The sequence below is a fragment of the Gobio gobio genome (genome assembly GCF_949357685.1).
Source record: "Gobio gobio genome assembly, chromosome: 3".
NCBI classification, from domain to species: Eukaryota; Metazoa; Chordata; class Actinopteri; order Cypriniformes; family Gobionidae; genus Gobio; species Gobio gobio.
This window is the reverse complement of record NC_137099.1, coordinates 68,680,123-68,704,796: the sequence shown is the minus strand read 5'-3', so window position 1 is coordinate 68,704,796 and position 24,674 is coordinate 68,680,123. Positions and strand designations below refer to the sequence as shown.

The following is a 24,674-nucleotide window of genomic DNA, read 5'->3' as shown; positions in this document are numbered from 1 at the left end:
TCTAATGTACTAGAGAAAATGGTGCTCATACTGCTAGTCATTTCCTCTAGTTCATCTGTTTGTTTGTTCACTTAGCAGCTGAGACAGATCAGGTAAGGTATTTGAGAATCTATCTATAGTGGTTGGAAGGATTGTTCTACCTGGTCGATAACGTGGCGCAGCATGACAGATTTCAGCAGTATGCAGTATGCAAGTTACCATGTAATGGTCAGTGACAACATCACTTTGTGGTATAATATCTATATCGGTTGGGTTGGTTCCATGTGATATAATTAAATCTAGTGTGTGATTAAGACGATGAGTGGGACCAGTGACGTTTTGCTTGACCCCAAAGGAATTTAATAGATCTGTAAACGCAGCCCCTAACGCATCATTTGTGTTATCTAAGTGTATGTTAAAATCTCCAACAATTAATGCTTTATCGACGTTGACCAATAGATCTGAGAGAAAGTCTGCAAACTCTTTTAGGAAATCAGCATAGGGCCCTGGAGGTCTATATACAGTAGCCAAGGCTAGAGATAATACGGATTTCTTTCTTACATCTAAGAGCGTAACATTTAGCACTAGTACTTCAAACGAATTAAACCTGTGACCTGTTTTCTGGGTAACATTAAGAATATCTCTATAGATTGTTGCAACACCCCCGCCACGACCAATCAGACGGGGCTCATGCTTATAACAGTATCCTGGTGGAGTAGACTCATTAAGACCGAAATAATCATTTGGCTTAAGCCAGGTTTCAGTAAGGCAAAGTACATCGAAACTATTATCTGTGACCATTTCATTTACAATAACCGCCTTAGGTGTGAGCGACCTAGTTTTAGAAATTGTTTTTGTTCACTAATATTGCGATTTTCTGGTTTAATCACAATTCGATTTTTCCTAGATACTACAGTAGATTTAATGTTTGACCTCACTAAACGAGGAATAGACACAGTTTCTATATAATGTTCTACATTGGTACTTATGTCAATTAAGTTAGGACAAAATTGTTTTTGTTCACTGTAGTGAAACGTTCGTTGTTACAAGGAGGAAGAAGGCAGGGTCAGCGTGACTGGTACTCGTGGTTTTTATTCAAATTCTCTTTATACAACTTAAATGTGCGCACACCGCGCTTCCAACAACTCAGGCTCAAAATAACTTGTGCAATTCTCTTTGTCCAGTCCGTCTCACGACCACGAGTTCCCAGCCAGTGTCTCTCTTCCAGTGGCCCATTCCCATCTGGCTTATATACCGTCTCTCCGCGCCAATCACTGCAATTAGACACAGGTGTTTCTCATTATGCACTTGACCTACTTACTCACCGTCACTCTCCTGACTCTCTCTCTCCGTGCAGACTTTGCTAAACCACGCCCCCTCTGCCCCATACCCCCACCGTTCGACTCAGGCCGAGGACCCATCCGGCCTGCAGCCCCTCCCCCCCCCCCCCATTTCTGGAGAGGAAGTCAGCTACAACCATCTGGACCCCCGGCCTGTGGACCACCTTGAACTTAAAAGGCTGTAAAGCTAGATACCAACGGGTGATCCGCGCGTTGGTATCCTTCATACGGTGGAGCCACTGCAGGGGCGCGTGGTCCGAACAGAGGGTGAACTCCCTTCCCAGGAGGTAATATCTGAGGGTGAGGACGGCCCACCTAATGGCCAAACACTCTTTTTCTATGGTGCTGTACTTAGTCTCTCTCTTAGAGAGCTTACGACTAACGTACAGCACCGGCCGCTCCTCACCCCCCACCTCCTGGGACAGGACTGCGCCCAACCCCCTGTCCGACGCATCAGTCTGCAAAAAAAACGGAAGAGAAAAATCAGGAGAATGCAATAACGGTCCACCACATAAAGCAGCCTTCACCTGGGAAAAAGCCCGCTGGCACGGCTCCGTCCACTGGACGGTATCTGGTGCTTCTTTTTTAGTGAGGTCAGTCAGCGGGCTAGTAAGGTCCGAATAATTAGGTACAAACCTTCTATAATATCCTGCTAGCCCCAGGAACTGCCTCACCTCCTTTTTGGTCTTGGGTCTCGGACAGGTTGCAACTGCTGCCGTCTTATCAATTTGGGGACGCACCTGTCCATGGCCCAAGTGGAAGCCCAGATACCTGACTTCCACTCGCCCAACTGCACACTTTTTCGGGTTGGCCGTCAGCCCTGCCCCTCTCAGCGATCCCAGTACCGCTCGCAAGTGCTGCATATGCCGCTGCCAGTCATTACTATAGATGACGATGTCATCTAAATACGCCGCGGCATATGCAGCATGCGGTCTCAGAAGTCGGTCCATGAGACGCTGAAAGGTGGCTGGTGCCCCGAACAACCCGAAAGGAAGCGTAACAAATTGGTGTAATCCAAACGGCGTTGTGAAAGCGGTCTTTTCCTTGGATAATGGTGTCAGAGGGATCTGCCAATACCCTTTTGTTAAATCCAATGTCGAATAAAAGCGAGCCGTACCTAGTCGATCAAGCAGCTCGTCAACCCGAGGCATTGGATATGCGTAAAATTTTGACACAGCATTCACCTTGCGGTAGTCCACACAGAAACGGATCGAGCCGTCCGTTTTAGGAACTAAAACTATCGGGCTCGCCCAATCGCTGTGGGACTCTTCTATTACGCCCATGTCCAGCATTGCCTCTAATTCTCCCTGAACTATTTTCTTTTTATGCTCAGGCAAGTGATACGGCCGGCTGCGCACTACAACACCCGGCTCTGTCTCAATATGGTGATGAATGAGGTTTGTTCGACCGGGCAGGGGCGAGAACACGTCTGCAAATTCTGCTTGCAACTGGGCTACGTCAGTGAGCTGCGAGGGTGAGAGGTGATCTCCCCCTGGGGCCAGAGCAAGGGATTGCACTTTGGAACTCACTTCTGGCCCGAGATCCTCCTCTCCACTCACCACCGTCGCTAGCATCACTGACTCCGCCTCCCTCCACTTTTTCAGGAGATTAAGGTGGTAAATTTGACGTGCCCCGTTCCTGTCCGTTCTAACCACCTCATAATCGAGATCCCCAACTCGTCGTGTGACCTCAAATGGTCCTTGCCACTTGGCGAGTAATTTAGAGCTAGACGTGGGCAATAATACAAGTACCTTCTCCCCCGGTGTAAATTCTCGTATCCTAGTTCCCCTGTCATATAAGCGGCACTGTCTGTCTTGGGCCTGTAGCAAATTCTCCCTCGAGAGCCGCCCCAAAGTGTGGAGTTTTGCTCTCAGGTCCAACACATACTGAATTTCGTTTTTACTCTCGGAGGGTCCCTCCTCCCAAGCCTCTCGCATGACGTCAAGCACCCCCCGTGGTTGACGCCCATACAGAAGCTCGAAGGGGGAAAACCCCGTGGAGGCTTGCGGGACCTCACGTACCGCGAATAGCAGGGGTTCTAGCCATTTGTCCCAATTTTTGGCGTCATCCTGGACGAACTTACGAATCATTGTTTTTAACGTGCGATTAAATCGTTCCACCAAGCCGTCTGTTTGTGGGTGATAGACACTGGTGCGAATCGATTTAATGCCCAATAATTCGTATAGCTCGCGTAACGTACGTGACATAAACGCCGTGCCTTGATCAGTGAGAATCTCTTTCGGGATTCCCACTCGGGAGATTAGGCTAAACAGTGCGTCCGCCACACTCTTCGCTGAAATGGTGCGGAGCGCTACTGCCTCAGGATATCGAGTTGCATAATCCACCAGGACTAATGCAAATCGATGTCCTCGTGCAGATCGTTCTAATGGCCCGATGAGGTCCATACCAATTCTCTCGAAGGGGACCTGCATGAGAGGAAGGGGGCGCAATGGCGCTTTTGGGGCGGCCGGCGGATTTACCAGCTGACATTCCCGACATGCAGCACACCATCTGCGTACATTCTCGTGAATGCCCGGCCAGAAAAATCGGGTCATTAAACGATTTAATGTGGAGGTCATCCCCAAATGCCCAGCCATCGGATTACAATGAGCCGCCTGGAAAAGCATTTCCCGGCGGTTTTTGGGTACTAACAACTGAGTTGTATCCTGCTTTGTCTGAGCGTCCTGGGTCACTCGTAGTGTTGTTTTTGGCGGCCTGTTTTAATTTTAGTTTTAGTCTAGTCTTTGTGTCAAGCTGTCATTTTAGTTTTTATTAGTTTTAGTCATAGTCATACTATTTTAGTCTAGTCAAGTTTTAGTCGACTAAAAGTCTGAGCATTTTAGTCTTATTTTAGTCAGAATTATCTATGACTATTTTCGTCTAGTTTTAGTCGACGATAACTGATGACATTTTAGTCAAGTTTTAGTCAATGAAAATTGTATTTTAGTCTCTTTTTAGTAATGCAATTCTATTTAACCCAGTCAATATAGTATAAGTACATATTATAGACAAAACCAAAATCTTCTTTTAGCCAAACCCATTTCAAACCATGTTATCTTATTATATTATTGTTACCTTATAGACTCAAGAAAACATCCATTCCAGACACGGAAGACGCTCTGATTTGAAGTTACAACATATTTATTTTACCAACTAAACATGTTAGAAGTACACACACATACATTTGAATAAAATAAATAAAAACATTGAGATGTCTCTTAAGGTTCGTGGTGTTTTTTCCTGTGATTTTTGTGGCCACATTTCTCCCCATCTTTTTCCACAACACCCGTTTTATTTTCCACTTCAATGTAATAAAAGTTTTTCCAAATGTCTTAATAAGAATAAATGCATATTTAATTTAATTTAATAATAGGAAAATAATATCCAAATTATTATTTCATTCTTTAAATCTGTTTAAAATTAGACCCACATTATAGTTAAAATGTTTTTCTGTCTTGTATTTTATCTCAAAATAAAGGATGTAATTTTATTCCACATGGAAATGAGCGGAAATAAGTGAATACAGCCTCTTATTCGCTTATGAGGTAATCATAATGCTGCGGTTATTTTAACATATCTAATTGCTGCCGTTATAACGGCCCATTTCAAATGTTTACGTGCTTTTCTTTCTTTTTTTGAGCGGTGATGAAATATCTTGCTCTTGTAAATACTTGTCAGCATTTCAGTAATACAAGTCTAGATCTTTCAAATGCATCCAAATTACAGCGAAGGCAGTGGCCAAAAAGGATATAAACCGTGAATTCTGAAGTTATATATTATTGAAAACTCAGACATGTGGATTCAGAAGGCACCACACGACCTTGGTGTTTGTCAAACAGTAATTTAGGTCATTCGGCCGGAGATTTTTACACGGGTGGTGGGAGAAAAACACTGATATTCTGGATTAAGACGACAATAAAATCACTGACTAGCCCCTGTAAATGATAAAGACACCTTACAACCGCTGGACAAATAATTACCGTCCGAATAGTGCTTACGAACCCCGATTGCCCGCCCGTCGGTCTCGTTCACTCACCGGAGCTAAATCTTCTAAAACGCCGCGCGAGTGGGGCTTGAAGAGAGTGATGTCACCTGCGTCTGAGCAGTGCGCCCTGATGCAGCCCCTGAATGAGACGCACAAAAATACTGCAAAATAATAATAAAAACGCGACTTTTCGTCTCGTCTCATTTTCGCCAACGAAAATGAAGAGACATTTTAGCATAGTTTTTATTTTGTGAACCACATTTAGTCTCGTTTTTATTCGTCATCGTCACATGACCAGCATTTACGTTGCGTCTCGTCTCGTTTTCGTCACGTTATAAAGGTTCGTTGACGACGATATTTAGTCATACTTTTCGTTGACGAAAACAACACTAGTCACTCGATACAACTTATCTTTTAAAATAGCAAAATACGGATATGAGAGCGGCCGTGCAGGGTGGACAGGCTGACCGTCGATGGACTGGACCTGATCAAACGCATTTTTTAGCGATTCATCCTGGGATTGCTCCAGGGGAAAATCATCGCGCTCCGAAAGGTTTAGTCTTTCAACAGCGCTCCTTTCCCCTGCAGCCACTCCCAGAGGTCCCGGCTCAGCCTCGCCCACCTGCACCGCCGCACCCCTTTCGTGCTCTCTGTCCTCCCAGGAGACATCCGCACATAACGTTCCCAATAATAGCCTAAACCCCGGCCAATTTGTCCCTAAAATTAGCGGATGCCGGAGGTGCGAACTAACCGCCACCTCCACTTTATGCTTTTGACCCCGAAACTGAATAGTGACTGTCATTAGTGGATATTTCAAAACATCCCCGTGCACGCACCTTACCGTAACCATGCGGCCACTATCCAATGCCCCCGGTTGCATCAAGCTTTGGTGGATGGAGGTCTGGTTACAACCTGAATCCACCAAAGCGTGATAAGTACCCCCCTCAATACTCACAGGTATTTGGTACAACCCAGCCTGATCGAGGGCAGCCTGCGGGGCGTCCGGGACCCGGACCAGCGTCCCCACCTCCATGACCGGGCACCTATCGATGAAGTGGCCCGGATCCCCGCAACGCCAACAGGCCGGCCCGGGCCTCCCCGCCGCTCTATGGGCAGGAAGCGGGTCAAGGGATTGACGCGGAGAGAAGGAAGGAATGGGGTTAAAACTGTGTCCCGGATGGGTCGGCCCCGCCTCCCGGGGTGGAGCGGGAACGGAATTCGGCGACTCCCTATTCCCCCCAGACCTCCATCGTGGTGGGACTCCCGGTGGTAGGCTCCGGCGAGTCCGTGGCATCGGGACCGGCCTGTGAGGGAGAGAGAGAGAGAGTGAGAGACAGGGGAAGGGGTAGAGAGAGAGACTGAAGGGAGGGGTCCGCCGACCCCAGGGCACGCCACCAGCTGATCCTCCGCCAGTTGGATGGCCAAGTCCAGCGACTCCGGACGGTGGCACTGGACCCACTGCGCTGTCTTCGTGGGTAGTCGGGCTATAAACTGTTCCAGCACCACCAGATCGACGACTTTGTCCGTGTCGCTTCCCTCAGCCATCAGCCATTTGCGGCACGCGTCCCGGAGCTGCTGTGCGAGTACAAAGGGCCGGCCACTCTCCCCCAGGTCCAGCGATCGGAACCGCTGGCGATGTTGCTCAGGGGAGAGGCCGACCCGCTGGAGGATGGCCTTTTTTAAGTCCTGGTACACCAGGAGATTCGGGACCGGCAGTTGTTGGGCCGCTATTTGCGCCTCCCCCGTTAGGAGAGGGATTAGGCGCAGCGGCCAATGATCCTCGTCCCACCCACTGGCCTCAGCCGTCTTCTCAAACAGGTCCAGGAACGCCTCTGGATCGTCCTGTGCGCCCATTTTGTTGAGAGGCAGCTGCGTGGGTGGGCCTGCTGATGGCTTTGGCTCGGCCCGAACCTCCCGGCCCATCCAGCTCCGGAACGCCTCGCGGTCCTCCTGCTGGGCGTGGACGAGGATCTGGAACCGCCGTTCCTGATCCTCTCTCATGTCCACGAGCGCCTGATGATGTTCCTGGTGGAGGCCCGCGAGTGATGCGATGACGTCCGCAAACGGCGATCCTGACGGGCTCTGCATCCTGGCGGCGGCACTCTTCTTCCTCCCGGGTTTCGGCACCACTGTAGTGAAACGTTCGTTGTTACAAGGAGGAAGAAGGCAGGGTCAGCGTGACTGGTACTCGTGGTTTTTATTCAAATTCTCTTTATACAACTTAAATGTGCGCACACCGCGCTTCCAACAACTCAGGCTCAAAATAACTTGTGCAATTCTCTTTGTCCAGTCCGTCTCACGACCACGAGTTCCCAGCCAGTGTCTCTCTTCCAGTGGCCCATTCCCATCTGGCTTATATACCGTCTCTCCGCGCCAATCACTGCAATTAGACACAGGTGTTTCTCATTATGCACTTGACCTACTTACTCACCGTCACTCTCCTGACTCTCTCTCTCCGTGCAGACTTTGCTAAACCACGCCCCCTCTGCCACATTCACTAATATTGAGATTTTCTGGTTTAATCACAATTAGATTTTTCCTAGATCCTACAGTAGATTTAATGTTTGACCTCCCTAAACGAGGAATAGACACAGTTTCTATATAATGTTCTACATTGGTACTTATGTCAATTAAGTTAGGACAGCAAATACTGTGATTTGGACTTTGACTTACTAGTCATATTGTGTTCAACGCCCTCGAGATGTTGTCCGACAGAAGAGCCGCTCCGATTCTGCTGGGGTGAAGGCCATCAGGACGGAAGAGCCTAGGTCGCTCCCAAAACAGATTCCAATTATTTACAAAGAGCAGCTTCTGTTCATTACACCATGACATTAACCATTCATTTAGAGCAAATAATCTACTGAACTTTTCATGTCCTAGTCGGTACGTGGGAAGGGGTCCAGACACGATGATCGTTGCTTCAGGCGATGTTCTGCGCACCGTCTCGATCAGGCTCCTGTAGTCCTTCTTCAGAACCTCCGTCTGCCGCAGCCTGGTGTCGTTCGTTCCTGCGTGCAGCACGACAGCTCCGATGCGCTCGTCACCGTTCAGGATCTCGGGAACCTGCGCAGCGACATCGAGAACACGAGCACCAGGAAAGCAGTGAGTGATAACCTTGCCTTTACCTGAGGTAGCGTGGACATGCCGGACGATGGAAGTACCGAAGACCACAGCGTCGCGTTCCGTCTCGCGAAGAGGGGAGAAGCGGTTCCGGGTGGAGATCTCGAAGACCGGGAGGGGCGGAGAGGTCCTAGCTCTGGTCCTGGCTCGCGTCTTCCGCTGTGGAAACACCCAGGGTCCATGGTGCTGTGTCGGTGCCGGAGTGAACGAAACCAGGGATGATGATCGCGTCCTGGGTGCTTGAGTCCTGTGCAGAGAAACACGCGGAGTAGACGAGGTCGGAGTCAAAATGTTACTATCCACTGACTTGAGATCATCGGCGCGCAATGTTTCAAGCGCTCTTCTTCGCTCTCTCAGCACAGCTTGTCTGTCTAGAAGGCCTCCAACGACTGCTCTCCAACTGCACCGAATGCAGCTCGAACGTGTCCTCACCTGCACTCAAAGGTAACATAAGACACACATCCGAGTTATTCGCCATTGTAGCAGATGTGCTACGATGGCGAATTGTAGGTTTCAGTTGGTACCGGGTGTAAACAAGTTACCACGCGTGCAATGCTAGCGGGCTACGGCTAGTAGCGGAAGTTCGGATATAAGTAGCGATATCAAAGCAATCCGATTGTTTTTTATAGAGAATCGTATCGGAGATATGTTCACACGCTGTAAATAATAGAAAGTATTCGTTTGTAAGCGAGTGTTAAGAAGAAAATCAAGGATTATGAATCAATTTGACGGAGCTCCAAACACAAACAACACGCTCCTTGTAATTGTAGTTCTTGTGTTTCTCTGTCCTTCAGTGATTCTGCTCATAATCATCAGGTGTCTTCAATAATCAAATAATCATCACTCAATTAATCACTTAAGTATCTTATTAACTCTAACACTGCTTTAGTGTTAGTTTAACACCCTGCAGGTGGTTCCCATATGAACACCGAGCGGTGTTAATTCAACACTGGGGAATTTACTGTGTACACCTCATCATCAGTGGGGCTTACCCGTCCGTTCGCAGCAAGTATTGAACTCCCATTGGACGCCTCAAAAGCCTTCCCAATCTAAAATCATAACATACACCTCATCAACACTGGGGCTTACCCGTCCGTTCGCAGCAAATATTGAACTCCGGTTGGACGCCGCAAAAGCCTTCCCAATCTAAAATCATAACATACACCTCATCCTCAGTGGGGCTTACCCGTCCGTTCGCAGCGAGTATTGAACTCCCGTTGGACGCCACAAAAGCTCTCCCAATCTAAAATCATAACATACAGCTCATCATCAGTAGGGCTTACCCGTCCGTTCGCATCAAGTATTGAACTTCGGTTGAAAGCCGCAAAAACCTTCGCAATCTAAAATCATAACATACACCTCATCATCAGTGGGGCTTACCCGTCCGATCACAGCGAGTATTGAACTCCCGTTGGACGCCACAAAAGCCTTCCCAATCTAAAATAATTAATAGACTTACACCTCATTGTCAGTGGTGACTTACCCATCCGAGCAGGCAAAACCTCTCGATCCAGCAATCAGCTGTCTCCTTGCAAACACCGCAACATCAGCCTCATCGTTTATATATTTTTGGGGGGTACAGTTCCAATTACCAAGCTCAGAGCCCTCTCCCCGGACCGCAAGCCAAATATGTTTACCAAATTAATCGATTCGACTTATTTGTAAGTGTGTACTCGTGAAATAGCTATTAGATGCTTTGCTTGAAGTATACATATGTCAATGAGTTTACGGGTGCTGCTACAATTTACAATTTTCTCAGGAAAAAATCCCCCGAATCAAAATTTCTGGTTTCATTGGGAGATTAACAGATACCATCTGTAAAATAAATAAGACTAGCTCTTTCCAAAACTCCTGCACCTTAGGACAGTTCCACATACAGTGTAAAAGTGTTCCTTTATCACCAGCACATTTGATGCACGTGTCAGGAATGTTCTGATTAATTTTGTTTAACCTTACTGGAGTAAAGTACATCCTCATAATCCAGTTGTACTGTATTGAGAAGCCATGTCGACTTTCACTGACTGTATGGCTTGAAGGATATCACTTGTGTCACTGTGAAATCCGCTAGCTTGATCTTCATAACTTAGTGACGAGTTCTCTTCGCCATACGCAACTCGCGACAATTCTTGCAGGCCTTCAGATTCCGCCTCAATATCTGTTGCTTTTTTTGGCTTCTGCTTTGCTGGTTTAGGTGACATCACGAACAGCACTCACTTAGAAAACAAACTTGTGCGTCTTGTCAACGCGTCGCCATAACCGGAACTCCCTTATTGTTATTTCAATAAAAAAAAAAATGACAACAAAGTCCTGACAAAAAAACAAGGTATAAGAAATTTGAAAGAGATGTGCCCTCTAGTGGTTAAGTATGAAAGTGCAATTAAAGGGATATACTTTCCTACATTTAGACTAAGAAATAATTTTTTAAAAAATGCAGAAATGAACGGGGGTGGTGTGTGTGCGTGCATGCGTGCGTGCGTGTGTGTGTGTGTTTGTGTGAGTGAGTGAGTGAGTGAGTGAGTGAGTGAGTGAGTGAGTGAGAGTGTGTGTGTGTGTGTGTGTATATCTCTGTGTGTGTGAGTGTGAGCATATTCCACATTTGTGCTCTAGTACCAGGCCTTCATTTCTGTGAAAAAATTTTTCCGATTTATGTCAGATGTATATTTTTTATTGAAATATGGAAAATAAAAAACCCTTCATGACACAACATTAAACATTAACATGTTTTTTGCTTTTCTTATCTTGCTCTAAAAGACATGAACATTCATAAATAATGTTAAAATAAACATAAATTATAAATAAACATATGGATTTATTTGAACATTTCACATATATATAAATACAGACATCACATAAATATTGTGAATCTTCAATCTAATTGCTAGTTTAGGTTTGATTGAAGGCTACAGTTTGTCCGGTCAGAACCATGATGTCTCTCTCGCTTATAATCCAAATCGTTCCCTTTATTAAATGTGCATAGATGTGTGTTCTGTGAATACAAAATACAAATATAAATATGGATATAAACATATATTAAAGCCGCAAGCAGCGATGAAAGGGCCCTCGCACATGCACCACCACCCAGTGGCCTCAGGAAAACAGCGAATAGTGGATGACATGCATTTAAGCGGGTAAATATAAGAGAAATATGGCAAAGTCACTTCAATATGCCACACTTCCTGCTGCCAGAAGGTGGCGCTATAGCTATAACTGAATATTGGCATGTAGATGTCTTCAGGCCAGGACTATTATTAAACATGAAGTGTGGGGCAGTTCGGACATTGTATGCCTGAGTTACAACAACTTCCTGTTTTGTGGCGTAAATCACATACATTAGCACTTAGCCAAGTTTTGCTTGATTTAATGTGTTTCTAGCATGTTTGGGACTTGATGGTATATTTAAATGTGTTTCTGGGAGTGAATTATAGTGTAAAGCATGCCATTCCTTTTGCCAGCAGGTGGCACTATGACTAACTAATATTGTAATGTAGATGTCTTCAGGTCAGGACTCTTATCAAACATGTGAAGTTTGGGGCAAATTGTATGGCCGAGTTACAACAACATCCTGTTTTATGATGTTGGTCTGATTAAATCTCTAGGAGGAGTTCATTGAAGTACAACTTCTGGAAATGGGAAGATTTGCAAGACTTCCTGTTGGTTTCAGATTTCGTACCGGGAAACTTTTTTTGTAGGTATTGGGCTGTTACATGTGTGTACCGAATATCATACCTGTACGTGAAAGGTAGCGGGAGGGGCACTTTGTTGAAATGTTGTAGGTGGTGCTATGGAGCCATTTTGCCACGCCTAATTCTAAAACTCATATGTAGATTATCATATGTAGATTCTGCTCATTATCATCAGGTGTCTTCAATAATCAGACAATCATCACTCAATGAATCACTTAAGTATCTTATTAACTCTAACACTGCTTCAGTGTTACTTTAACACCCTGCTGGTGCTTCCCATATGAACACTGAGCGGTGTTAATTCAACACCGGGGAATTTACTGTGTAACATCTCGTTATTACGACATAATTGAGTGGAAAAAAATAATATGTATGTGTAAGCATTGCGTCACCGCAGGGATGGGACATATCACAATTAGAGTGACCAAAACTATCACGATAATCAAAATTATCACGGTTTTGTTCAAATGTGATGAAAGTGTTCATGACAGAGTTCAAGTGAACTGATGCACAAATATATATTTAAACATGATACAATACAGTAAAATCTGTATTTTTTTTTTAAAGGTTAGAATTTGTTGTAGTTTGAAGTGTTTTGAGGTGTCAGTGTTTGCAAAAATGCCTTAAAAAATGAAAATATATAACTAAAATATCACAAAAAATAAGAGTCAGATTGTATTCACATATTATTTATTTCAATAAACCAAATGTAAAAATAATAATAAATTATTTTTTAAAAATGTGTAAATAAAACCAATGTGAACCAATGTGTGTGTGTGTGTGTGTGTGTGTGTGTGTGTGTGTGTGTGTGTGTGTGTGTGTGTGTGTGTGTGTGTGTGCGTGTACATGCAAAAGTGTTTGTTTGTGTGTGTTAGGTCTCACCCCTTCAAATCTGCATTTCTGGCTGGTTTTGTTTGCCAAAATCTATTCAAATGCTGTCATTTGCAGTCACATGTTTGTGAGTGTGTTTGTGTGAGTGAACATTGCATTTGTGCTCTAGTACCAGGCCTTCATTTCGGTGAGAACATTTTCAGATGTATGCCTAAAATAAAAAATAAAAAACGTAATTCTTAATTCTTCACCTTTCTCATTCAATTTCAGTGAACCTTCAGAAAGCCTTGACCAGTAGTTGGTGCAGTTCTGAAAATGAGCATAATTTGGGGGGACTGGACAAAATTTGTAGAAAAACATTTCGTCCTATGGTTCAAAAGTTATTAACGTAAACATCAGTGACTTTTTGACCCATTGGTGGCGCTAGAGGGTTTGAGATAGAAACTCCAAATTTGCTATGGTCAATGTTCAGACTCTCCTCTCTCTACACAGTAAAATCCCCAGTGTTAAATTAACACTGCTCAGAGCACATATGGTCCCACTCTACAGAGTGTTAAAGTAACACTGAATCAGTGTTAAAGTTAATGAGATAATTAAGAGATTAATTAAGTGATGATTGGCCATTAGTGATGAACACCTGATGATAATGAGCAGAATCACTGAAGAAAAGAGAAAAACACAAGAACTACGACTGACTATAAAAAAGACATTAAATCTCAGTTTTTAGATCTCAGCAGAGGAGGATTAAACAACTCCACAAACAGCATTACCAGCTTCACACACTACTAACCAGACTGACTTTATTTATGTCAGACGTCTACAGAAGCTCTTATTGAGAATTAACAGATTTTTTGTTTGATTTTGTTTTGAAAATCGTTAGTTTTTAATGTGACCATCATGGTGATCAGTGTTTTCTTTAGTTGGGCAGTTTAATGACTTTTTAGTTAGTGTTTTTCTGGCTGCTGTAACTGAGTGTGTTATGGCAAGAAAAGCAAGAGTAAACACAATCAGATGCTGTCGGCTACTCAGTGATAAGAATATGATCATTGTGTAGTGATTCATTTAATAGATCTTATAACTGAGTATGAATAATATACTATTAACTTTTTTTATTGTGATTCTAGAAAAGTGCCAGCACAGTTTGAAGAGTAAAAGAGTAAGTTTTGAAACACATTGTCCACTAAGCACTTCTAACTCCTCACAGACATCAAGAATCTGCCTATGAATCTCAACAATGGTGACATGCTTCATGCATTCTTGAGCCATATATGAGTTTTGCTTAATGCACCCAGAATGCATTGCGGCATATCACCATTGTTGAGATTCATAGGCTGATTCTTGATGTCTGTGTGTGAGTAACACTTGCAGGAGTAAAAAGTGCTTATTGTGTTATTTAACTGGCATACAAAATGTAAGTACAAATTTTTTGATAATTGTTTAGTGTTTTTGATGATAACAGTGCTAGATCTTATGCTCTAAAGTCAGAAAGCTACTATAGTCAATGACTCTCAAGAGATAAGCAAATAAGGCCATTATATGATGATAACAATTGTATCATACACAACAATCTTGTGCCATTCTTACGTAACAATCAATTACAGCAGCCAGAGAAAAAAGGATGTTAATAACTCAAGGGTCAAGAGCCCAACTAAAGTAAACACTAATCACCATGATGGTGACTTCAAACAAAACTATTATTTTCAATAAAACATCAACATCTAAACCTCAAACATCTAAGCTGCTGTGGACGTATAACAGACATAAAGCAAATCTGGTTAGTAGTGTGTGAAGCTGGTAATGCTGTTTGTGGAGTTGTTTAATCCTCCTCTGCTGAGATCTTCAGAGATTTAATATCTTTTTAATAGTCAGTCGTAGTTCTTGTGTTTTTCTTTTTCTCTTTTATTCAATGATTCTACTCATTATCATCAGGTGTCCACTAATGGTCAATCATCACTTAATTAATCTCTTAATTATCTCATTAACTTTAACACTGATTCAGTGTTACTTTAACACTCTGTAGAGTGGGACCATATGTGCTCTGAGCAGTGTTAATTTAACACTGGGGATTTTACTGTGTATGTGCCCTTTTCACAACTTCTGACCAAACGCTTCTATGAGCTGCCATAGACTTCCATTCAAGAAGAAGAAGAAGAAGAATATAACTGCAAGCAGCAACTCTGAAATCTAAAGTACCTTATGAGAGAGACCACATTTACACACAAAATGATAATTAATCCAAACTACAAATCACAGCTATAAACTTAATCACCCAGATTCAGTCAGATTTGCAGAACATATAAAACACAGTTGTGTCTGTCACTGCATGTTTAACTCACATCACAGATGCACAAGCCTTTTTTATTTGCATCCAAAATCTCTCTGTAAATTTCTTGTGTGACACAGAGGAGGAGTCTGAGAATCTGTCATATATAAAGAGTGTGTGTCAGACTGAACAACACAACACACAACACTAGAGGTGAGTTACTGTTTCATTCTTCATTTACCTCACAGAGCATTCAGACATCTATACAACTTTCAGAAAACAGACATTATATGAAAATGTGTTTATTATTTTAATCTAGATAAAGCCGATCTCTGCTGTGAGAGATTGAGAAGATGGCAGTAAGTTCATCAATACGTCTACATTCATACAGAGGGCTTCAGCTTTAGTGATGTTCATCTCTTTCTCTCTCTGTCTCGTGTAGTTGATGCTGTTTTTGCCGGTTCTTCTCTCTGTTGTTCTGGTCAGTGACTGTACATCCAAGCCATCCGACTGTTCTGACATCTACAACTCAGGACAAAATCTCAGTGGGATTTACTCCATCTATCCAGCAGGAGATAACCCTGTCTTGGTTTACTGTGACATGATCTCAGATGGGAAAGGTGAAGACGGTGAAGATGGAGACGGTGAAGATGAAGATGGTGAAGATGAAGACGGTGAAGATGAAGACGGTGAAGGTGAAGATGAAGACGGTGAAGATGGAGACGGTGAAGGTGAAGATGGAGAAGGTGAAGATGGAGATGGTGAAGGTGAAGATGGAGAAGGTGAAGATGGAGACGGTGAAGATGGAGATGGTGAAGGTGAAGATGAAGAAGGTGAAGATGGAGACGGTGAAGGTGAAGGTGGAGACGGTGAAGGTGAAGGTGGAGACGGTGAAGGTGAAGATGGTGAAGGTGAAGATGGAGACGGTGAAGAAGGTGAAGGTGGAGACGGTGAAGGTGAAGACGGTGAAGGTGAAGATGGAGACGGTGAAGGTGGAGACGGTGAAGGTGAAGGTGAAGACGGTGAAGATGAAGATGGAGACGGTGAAGGTGGAGACGGTGAAGGTGAAGGTGAAGACGGTGAAGATGAAGACGGTGAAGATGGAGACGGATGGACGGTACGAATGTGATTTTAGATCATTAAACACACATCAGAACACACATTATGAATCATATCCCACTGAGCAAAGTTATGTCCAAAAGACGTCTTTTCAATGTCTTTGCCCCTAGAGGCGTACGTTGAAAAGACGTCCACTGAGGAGCCAGAATGAAAGTTTTTATGACGTCTGTTTTTGACGTGTTCTGCACGTCCGATATAGACGTTCATGGAACCTCAAGGTTAAAAACTAGTTCAAATGTGCTCATTGTGGACATATTTTCATATTTTCCATTTGTAATTGCAAAGCAACTCACAGACAGTGTGTGTTTGTCCAGAAATCATGGAAATAAAAGAAATTTAGCTCACACCTTTAGACACATTAGACAACTTAGCATCTGTAATTCTCACATCTTTGGATCGTGAGAGAATCGTGGGATTCAATCCAGGATCTTCTTGCTTCTAGTGATTATTATAAAATAATCACTTATCCTGAAAGATGATAAAACAGAATGTGCACATTGCTTTGAGAAGATATTTCACATAGTCACACACAGACATCAAGATTTTGCATATGATTCACAACAATGGTGACAATCAAAAATAAAAAAGCTTCATGCTGCAATGCATGATGGGTAGCTTCATAGTACTAAACTCAAACTTGATTGTCACCGTTGTTGTGAAGCATAGGCATAATCTTGATGTCTGTGTGTGACTATGTGATATACATGATCAAAACATTGTTTGCACATACTGTTTTTTCATCCGTCTGGATAAATGATCATTTTAATGCTGTTGATGCCAATACAGTCAATTCACAAGGTAAAAGTGGCTTTAAACAAATGACTACTGTTCCAAACAAGCACACAAAAATTAAAACACATAATTAGCTGCTTGCTTTCTGATATTTAATCATCAGCAAGGAGCTGACAACACCTGATGTCACTTTATCTTTGCTTTCTCAGCCACAACTGTTATGTTTCACACACACAGTTAGAGCAGCCAAAGAAATACTAACTCAAACACGGGACCAAGACCCCAACTAAAGCAAACGCTTCCCACCACAATGGTGACTTCAAATTAACCATAAACATCAACATCTAAAGCTCTGTTATTTCTCAGTAAGAGCTTCAGTAGACGTCTGACAGAAATAGTCAAAGTGTCTCTTATGTCTGTGATTAAGGGCAGCACCAGTGTCTCAGTGGGAAACACTGTCTCCTCACAGCAAGAAGATCCTGGATTGAATCCCACGATTCTCTCACGATCCAAAGATGTGTGAATTACAGATGCTAAGTTGTCTAATGTGTCTAAAGGTGTGAGCTAAGTTTCTTTTATTTTCATGATTTCTGGACAAACACACACTGTCTGTGAGTTGCTTTGCAATTACAAATGGAAAATATGTCCACAATGAGCACATTACTTTTTAACTTTGAGGTTCCATGAACGTCTATATCGGACGTGCAGAACACGTCAAAAACAGACGTCATAAAAACTTTCATTCTGGCTCCTCAGTGGACGTCTTTTCAACGTACGCCTCTAGGGGCAAAGACATTGAAAAGACGTCTTTTGGACAAAACTTTGCTCAGTGGGATATTCTATATAAACCCATCACAGGTGATTCAGAGGAGAATGGACGGCAGTGTGAATTTCTATCGGGGGTGGGAAGAGTACAAGAGAGGATTTGGGAATGTGGAGGGCGAATACTGGCTGGGTAAGATCTCACAGTGTGTGTCCGTTTGTGTGGATGATCATGTGTTTGGCTGAACATGTTCTTCATGTGTGTGTGTGTGTGTGTGTGAACAGGGCTGGAGAACATGTACCAACTGACACGTAACAGGAAGTACATGTTGAGAGTGGATCTGGAGGACTTTAAAGGAAGGAAAGTTTTCGCTCAGTACTCGTCCTTCTCTGTGGGTCCTGGAAGTGACGGGTATACACTGCAAGTTTCAGGGTTCACTAATGGAGGAGCTGGTATGGCACTTTCATTCACATAAAAAAAAAAAAATCACACTCAGTTGAGTAAATGTGCACCTGATGTCCTCAGTGATGCTCTTCCTCTCTGCAGGCGACTCTTTATCATCTCGCCATAATGGACAGAAGTTCTCCACCTTTGACAATGATCAAGACACCTGGGAGAAGAACTGTGCCAAAGAGTTTCTCGGGGCATTTTGGTACAAAAGCTGTCATTACGCAAACCCTAATGGTTTGTATTTATGGGGAGAAGATAATACTCATAGGGGCATTGGAAATATTTGGGTCACCTGGAACAACAATTGGAATGTCGGTATGAAATCCATCAGCATGAAGATCAGACGTGTGTCTTAGACATTTGAAGAAACATTACAGTGTTTCTCAGAAGAAGAAAAATAAATCAAATTAAGGTTTTGGGTGTCCTTTCCTCTGTTAACTGTGTAACTTAGTAAATCATGGTATATTAAATTAACACTGCTGGTGTTTATATGAGTCCACTATGAGTCCACACTCAGAGTGTTAAAAGGTAACACTGAATCAGTGTTGAAGTTAATGAGATAATTAAGTGATGATTGAGCATTAGTGATGAACACCTGATGATAATAGAAACAACTCCACAAACAGCATTACCAGCTTCACACATTACTAATAGGGCTGGGCGATATATATCGTGAGATTAATTGATTAGTAGTAAATCGCCTTCACCTGCTTTCAGATGGAGCGGCATTTACTACAAAGCTAAAACTCCAGTGTTAAATTAAGAAAGAAGTTAGAGAAGTTAATGAGATAATTAAGTGATTAATTTAGTGATGATTGATCATTATTGAAGACACCTGATGATAACAAGCAGAATCTCTGAAGGAGAAAATCTCAAATTGTAAGCCACCGTTATGGGGATGGGTGTTTGCATTAGTTGGGCTCTTGACCCTTATATTATTAACTTTAGATTTTGTTTGTCTGCTGTTATTGATTTATAACTGTAAACTTAACAAAGAAAATTGTGATCTGATAGTGTTGGCTATGTTTTGACATAATCATGCTGTGATCAGAAAAATGAAACTTTTTGAGATAGTTTGGTTTTATATTGTTAGCAGCAGCGTTGTTATTTTACAGCATGTGATTATCATTTTTTCTTATAATCCAAAATATTTAATAAACATTGTTCTGATCAACAGACTTTCAAATAAATTAATTTAGAAACACAGACATCAATAATCAGCATGTGAGTCTCAACAATGGTGACAATAATAAAGCATGTTGCAGTGGCTACCACCAATCACAACTCATTAATGGATCCCATCATGCATTGCGGTATGAATAAATTATGATCTGAATTGTCTATGTAATTTTCTTTTCCTAATTGAATATTCTGCTCGTCACCATTGTTGAGATGCATAGACTGAATCTTGACGTCTGTGTGTGCCTAAAAGAAATACTTTTTTTAAAAAACAACTTTTAAGAAATCCTTTACGTTATATCTAAAAATTTGTATATTTATGTAGAATCAAAGTTATGCTGTAAACAACAACATAAATCAAAAACATAGTTAAAATGATGATTGTCATAATATAACCAAAAGATCACTTTTTATCTTTGTTCTTCTGGCAATTATAACTCAGATACATCAGCCAGACAAAATCTAAAGTTAATAACATAAGGGTCAAGAGCCCAACTAAAGCAAACACCCATCCCCATAACGGTGGCTTACAATTTGAGATTTTCTCCTTCAGAGATTCTGCTTGTTATCATCAGGTGTCTTCAATAATGATCAATCATCACTAAATTAATCACTTAATTATCTCATTACCTTCAACACTCTTGAGTGGACTCATATACACTCCCAGGAGTGTTAATTTAACACTGGAGTTTTTGCTGTGTACAAAGAGCCGTAGTTAACTGACAAGCTGAGCCATATCGCATTAATTATCGCTGGCGATACGTCCGCGATATTAATGCGATATGGCTCAGCTTGTCAGTTAACTACGGCTCTTTGTAGTAAATGCCGCTCCATCTGAAAGCAGGTGAAGGCGATTTACTACTAATCAATTAACCGGCTTTACTGATGAGATGCGCATAACAATCTCACGATATATATATCGCCCAGCCCTACTCCAGACCTCCAAACTTCTGTGGCCTTCAGATGAGCTCAAGAACAGTGTGTAGAACTTCATGGAATGGGTTTCCATGGCCGAGCAGCTCATCCAAGCCTTACATAACCAAGTGCAATGCAAAGTGTGGGATGCAGTGGGGTAAAGCGCGCCACCACTGGACTCTAGAGCAGTGGAGACGTGTTCTCTGAGTGACCAATCATGCTTCTCTGTCTGACAATCCCATGGACGAGTCTGGGTTTGGTGGTTGCCAGTTTGGGGACAGCCCCTTCCTGTCCCAGCATGACTGCGCACCAGTGCACAAAGCGTCGCTCTATAAAAACATGCATAGTAAATTCCCCGTTGTTGAATTAACACCGCTCGGTGTTCATATGGGAACCACCCGCAGGTTGTTAAAGTAACACTGAAGCAGTGTTAGAGTTAATTAGATACTTAAGTGATTAATTGAGTGATGATTGTTTGATTATTGAAGACACCTGATGATAATGAGCAGAATCACTGAAGTAAAGAGAAACACAAGGGCCCGGTTTTTCAAAAGGTTTAATCCGGATAAAATTGATCCGGATTTAGTAATCCTTTTTTTGCGATCCGTGATCACGTAATCCAGCTTACTTTTGGAGACAGTTTTTTAAAGCAACATCGGATTGGATCAATCTGATCCGGATAGGAACTTTTTAGGATCACCAAATCTGGATAACCAGTGCTGGATAACCAGTGCTCAAACAGGATAGGAAATCACAATGTAGAACTATAGATATGTAAAGAGCAACAAGTAGAATAGCCAGTGTGGGGTCAATATAAGTTTATTTTTATTTGAAATGAAAACACACACATTTAAAAAAAACTAAAAACAAGAAAAACCCTTGCCTGTATTGTCCTGCACAACATCGCTACTAAGCGCAATGTCCCTCTCTGTGCTGACAATGATGCACCTGAGCCCCTTGGAGACCCTAACCAACCTCCTGCATTCTGCCAGAACGAGCAAACAGGACGTGCAACAAGGGACGCAATAGTTAGTTGTTTTGGATTTCAAAAATCAGTGATTGCCATTCTTTGCATTTTTTTGGTTATTCTGTAATCATTGCATCACTAATAAATATTCTAAAAACAAAAATATTTTCGATTGTAATGAATATATATATCAATTAGTGACAGAATAAAATGTATTGTTTTTGCTCAATTTTGACAGCTGTTTGGGGGATTATTTTATGAGGCCAAACTCTTTCTACTTTGCTGTAGGCCTATACTGAGAGGCCGAATACGTTAAAGCCTACCTAATCACTGTAGCCTGACGGATGAACAAATAAAATTAAAACCTTATGAATAAATAGGATATCTTGTAAGATACTGCATGATCCAAATATAGTATTATTTGATACATTTTTAAAGTTTTCATTACATTTTGGGCATGAAATCCACGCTGAATCCACCCTTCTGATGGGATCAGTTTAATCCAGATTTTTTGGATCAAAGTGATCCAAATCCTACAAAAAAGTTCTGAAAAACCCAAACTAAAGGTTTGATCCGGATCAAAACCAAGATTGGATTACATGATCTAATCCGATTATGTAATCCGTTTTTTCTTTTGAAAAACACATTTTCAAGATTTGATCCAATCCGTTATCCAAAATCCTAGTGGATTACTTTTGAAAAACCGGGCCAAGAACTACAACTGACTTCAGCCTTAGATTAAATCAACTGAAGATCAAATAAGACATTCAATCTATCTTAATAAAACCAGATTGACTTTATTTCTGACATCTACAGAAGTTCTTATTGAGAATTAACAGAGGTTTAGAGCTTGGTTTTATTGAAAATATTTGGTCACCATTATGGTGATCAGTGTTTCGTTTAGTTGGGCAGTTTCACTCTTGGCTTTCGATGTTAGTTTGTGGTCTTTGTAACAGTGTTTATTCAAACACAATTTGTTGCAAAAGAAATCATGAACAGAAACAGTCTAGTGATTTATCTTTCAATAGCATAAAAGAGAATGATATTTGAAACATAAAAAATAAATCTGACCAATTGTTATTAATAGATAATTATCAGCAGTCCTTTCTTGCCCTATATCAAATATTCAGAAACTTGTTGTTTAAATACATTGTGAAGAAAACCACTTTATGCACAGCCACACAAACATCAAGAATCAGCATATTAATCTCAATGATGGTGACATGCTTCATGCTGCAATGCATGCTGGGATATATAATCATCATAGTATAACACTCATGACTCCTAGCATGCATTGCAGCATGTCACCATTGATGAGATTCATATGATGATTCTTGATGTCTGTTTGCGCAAACATTCTTAGTCCCCTTAGATGTATCTAAAAATCTACATTTAGACTGGTTTGTTATTGTTTGACCTCGTGCGAACTAACGCGTTTTTTATGGGCGTGGCCATAAGTCAGCGTGCTATATAGAGCGTTCATTGTTTACTTTGAGTCAGAGAGAAGCATCGAACATCAGGGAAAACAGCTAGTGTGTGAGTTCTGTTTACATTTTCCTCATTTGATCTGTAGTTCAGCTGTTCTTTAGAACGCTGTCTGTTTGCTGTAGTTGGCTGTTTGTTGTAGTCTGGTTTGTTATTGTTTGACCTCGTGCGAACTAACGCGTTTCACTGGGAGTAGCCAGCTGTATTCAATAACGACATTTAATGCGAGTATAAATTGAGTAGTACTCCGCGGCAGCGGAAGCGGCAGCCCTCGTGTGAAGACCGAAGAGTGTAAAGACCATTCGACTCTACTCTGCGCGACTCCACTCGAGCAAGGACACCGACAAGGCACTTGAGTATAGCTATATATATATATACTTTTTCCACTTTTGTGTTTTTGCTTGTTTTCATCTGCTAATTTCTCTGACCCGTATTCACAATGTGCTTCCAAATCTCTACTATTATCACACACACCCGTAAATCACGCTCTGTACATTCTAGACGCCGTAATCCTACTAATCTGCGTAGTGTACCCATTTCCTCTGCTTCATTAATGTCCATTCCAATTGGTCTCTGGAATTGCCAGTCTGCTGTAAACAAAGCAGACTTTATTTAATCTATTTCCACTCATTCACATCTCAGTCTCATGGCTCTAACTGAAACCTGGATCAAACCAGAAGACACTGCCACTCCTGCGGCCCTCTCAAATAATTTCTCTTTTTCACACACCCCACGCCCGATTGGGAGGGGTGGAGGTACTGGTCTGCTCATCTCAAAGGATTGGAAATTTGAGCCCATCCCTTCTCTATCTAGCAACTGCTCATTTGAATCGCACTCAATCACTGTCACTCACCCTGCTAAAATCCATGTTGTAGTTATTTATCGTCCTCCAGGTCAACTGGGTAACTTCCTGGAGGAATTGGATATGTTACTCTCTCACTTCCCTGAGGATGGCACTCCTCTGGTACTGCTCGGTGACTTCAACATTCACCTTGATAAACCCCAGGCTGCAGACTTCACCACTCTTCTGACCTAATTTGATCTTAAGCGAGTATCTACTACAGCTACTCATAAATCAGGTAACCATCTTGATCTTATCTACACACGCTACTGCTCCACAGACGTCACTTTAGTTACTCCTTTACACACCTCAGATCACTTTCTCATCACTCTTAACCTCCTACTAACTCCTAACACAACACACACTCCTCCGCTGATTACCTTTCGGCGTAATCTACGCTCGCTCTCTCCCTCCCGTCTATCCACTATGGTTTCCTCCTCACTCCCTCCACCTGCTCAGTTCTCAGCACTGGACACTAACAGTGCTACTGACACTCTTTGCTCCACTCTAACATCTTGCTTAGACAACTTCTGTCCCGTTTCATCCAGGCCAGCCCGCACCACTCCCTCTGCCCCCTGGCTGTCTGATGTTCTCCGCGAACATCACTCTGGGCTCCGGGCGGCAGAGAGGAAGTGGCGCAAAACTAAAAACACTACTGACCTGACCCTGTATCAGTCTCTTCTCGCTTCTTTCTCTAGTAACATCTCCACTGCTAAAACTACATACTATCACAACAAAATACACAACTGCTCTGACTCTCGTGCACTCTTCAGAACGTTCTCTTCGCTCCTCTGCCCCCCCCCCCCTCCTTCATCAACTCTTACAGCTGATGACTTTGCATCATTTTTCACACAAAAAACCTCCTCCATCAGCAGCCAATTCTCCGCACCACAAACCGACACGCACATCTCAACAACCATAACACATACACTACCCTCTTTTTCTCTGCTCTCTGAAGCTGAAGTCTCCAAACTCATCCTTTCCAACCACCCCACTACCTGTCCGCTTGACCCTATCCCCAC

The 24,674-nt window shown here is 42.5% G+C and overlaps 1 protein-coding gene across 1 annotated transcript; it reads left to right on the top strand.

The window, feature by feature from the left end:
• Positions 1–15,554: 15,554 nt before the first annotated feature.
• Positions 15,555–18,621, top strand: LOC307124264 (microfibril-associated glycoprotein 4-like; the record flags this gene model as incomplete). The annotated part of the gene is made up of 6 exons (XM_079813310.1): positions 15,555–15,560; positions 15,644–15,830; positions 16,302–16,318; positions 17,911–18,007; positions 18,100–18,267; positions 18,362–18,621. The coding sequence occupies 6 exons, from the start codon at positions 15,555–15,557 to the stop codon at positions 18,619–18,621; spliced, it is 735 nt and encodes a 244-aa protein (XP_079669436.1).
• Positions 18,622–24,674: the final 6,053 nt, after the last annotated feature.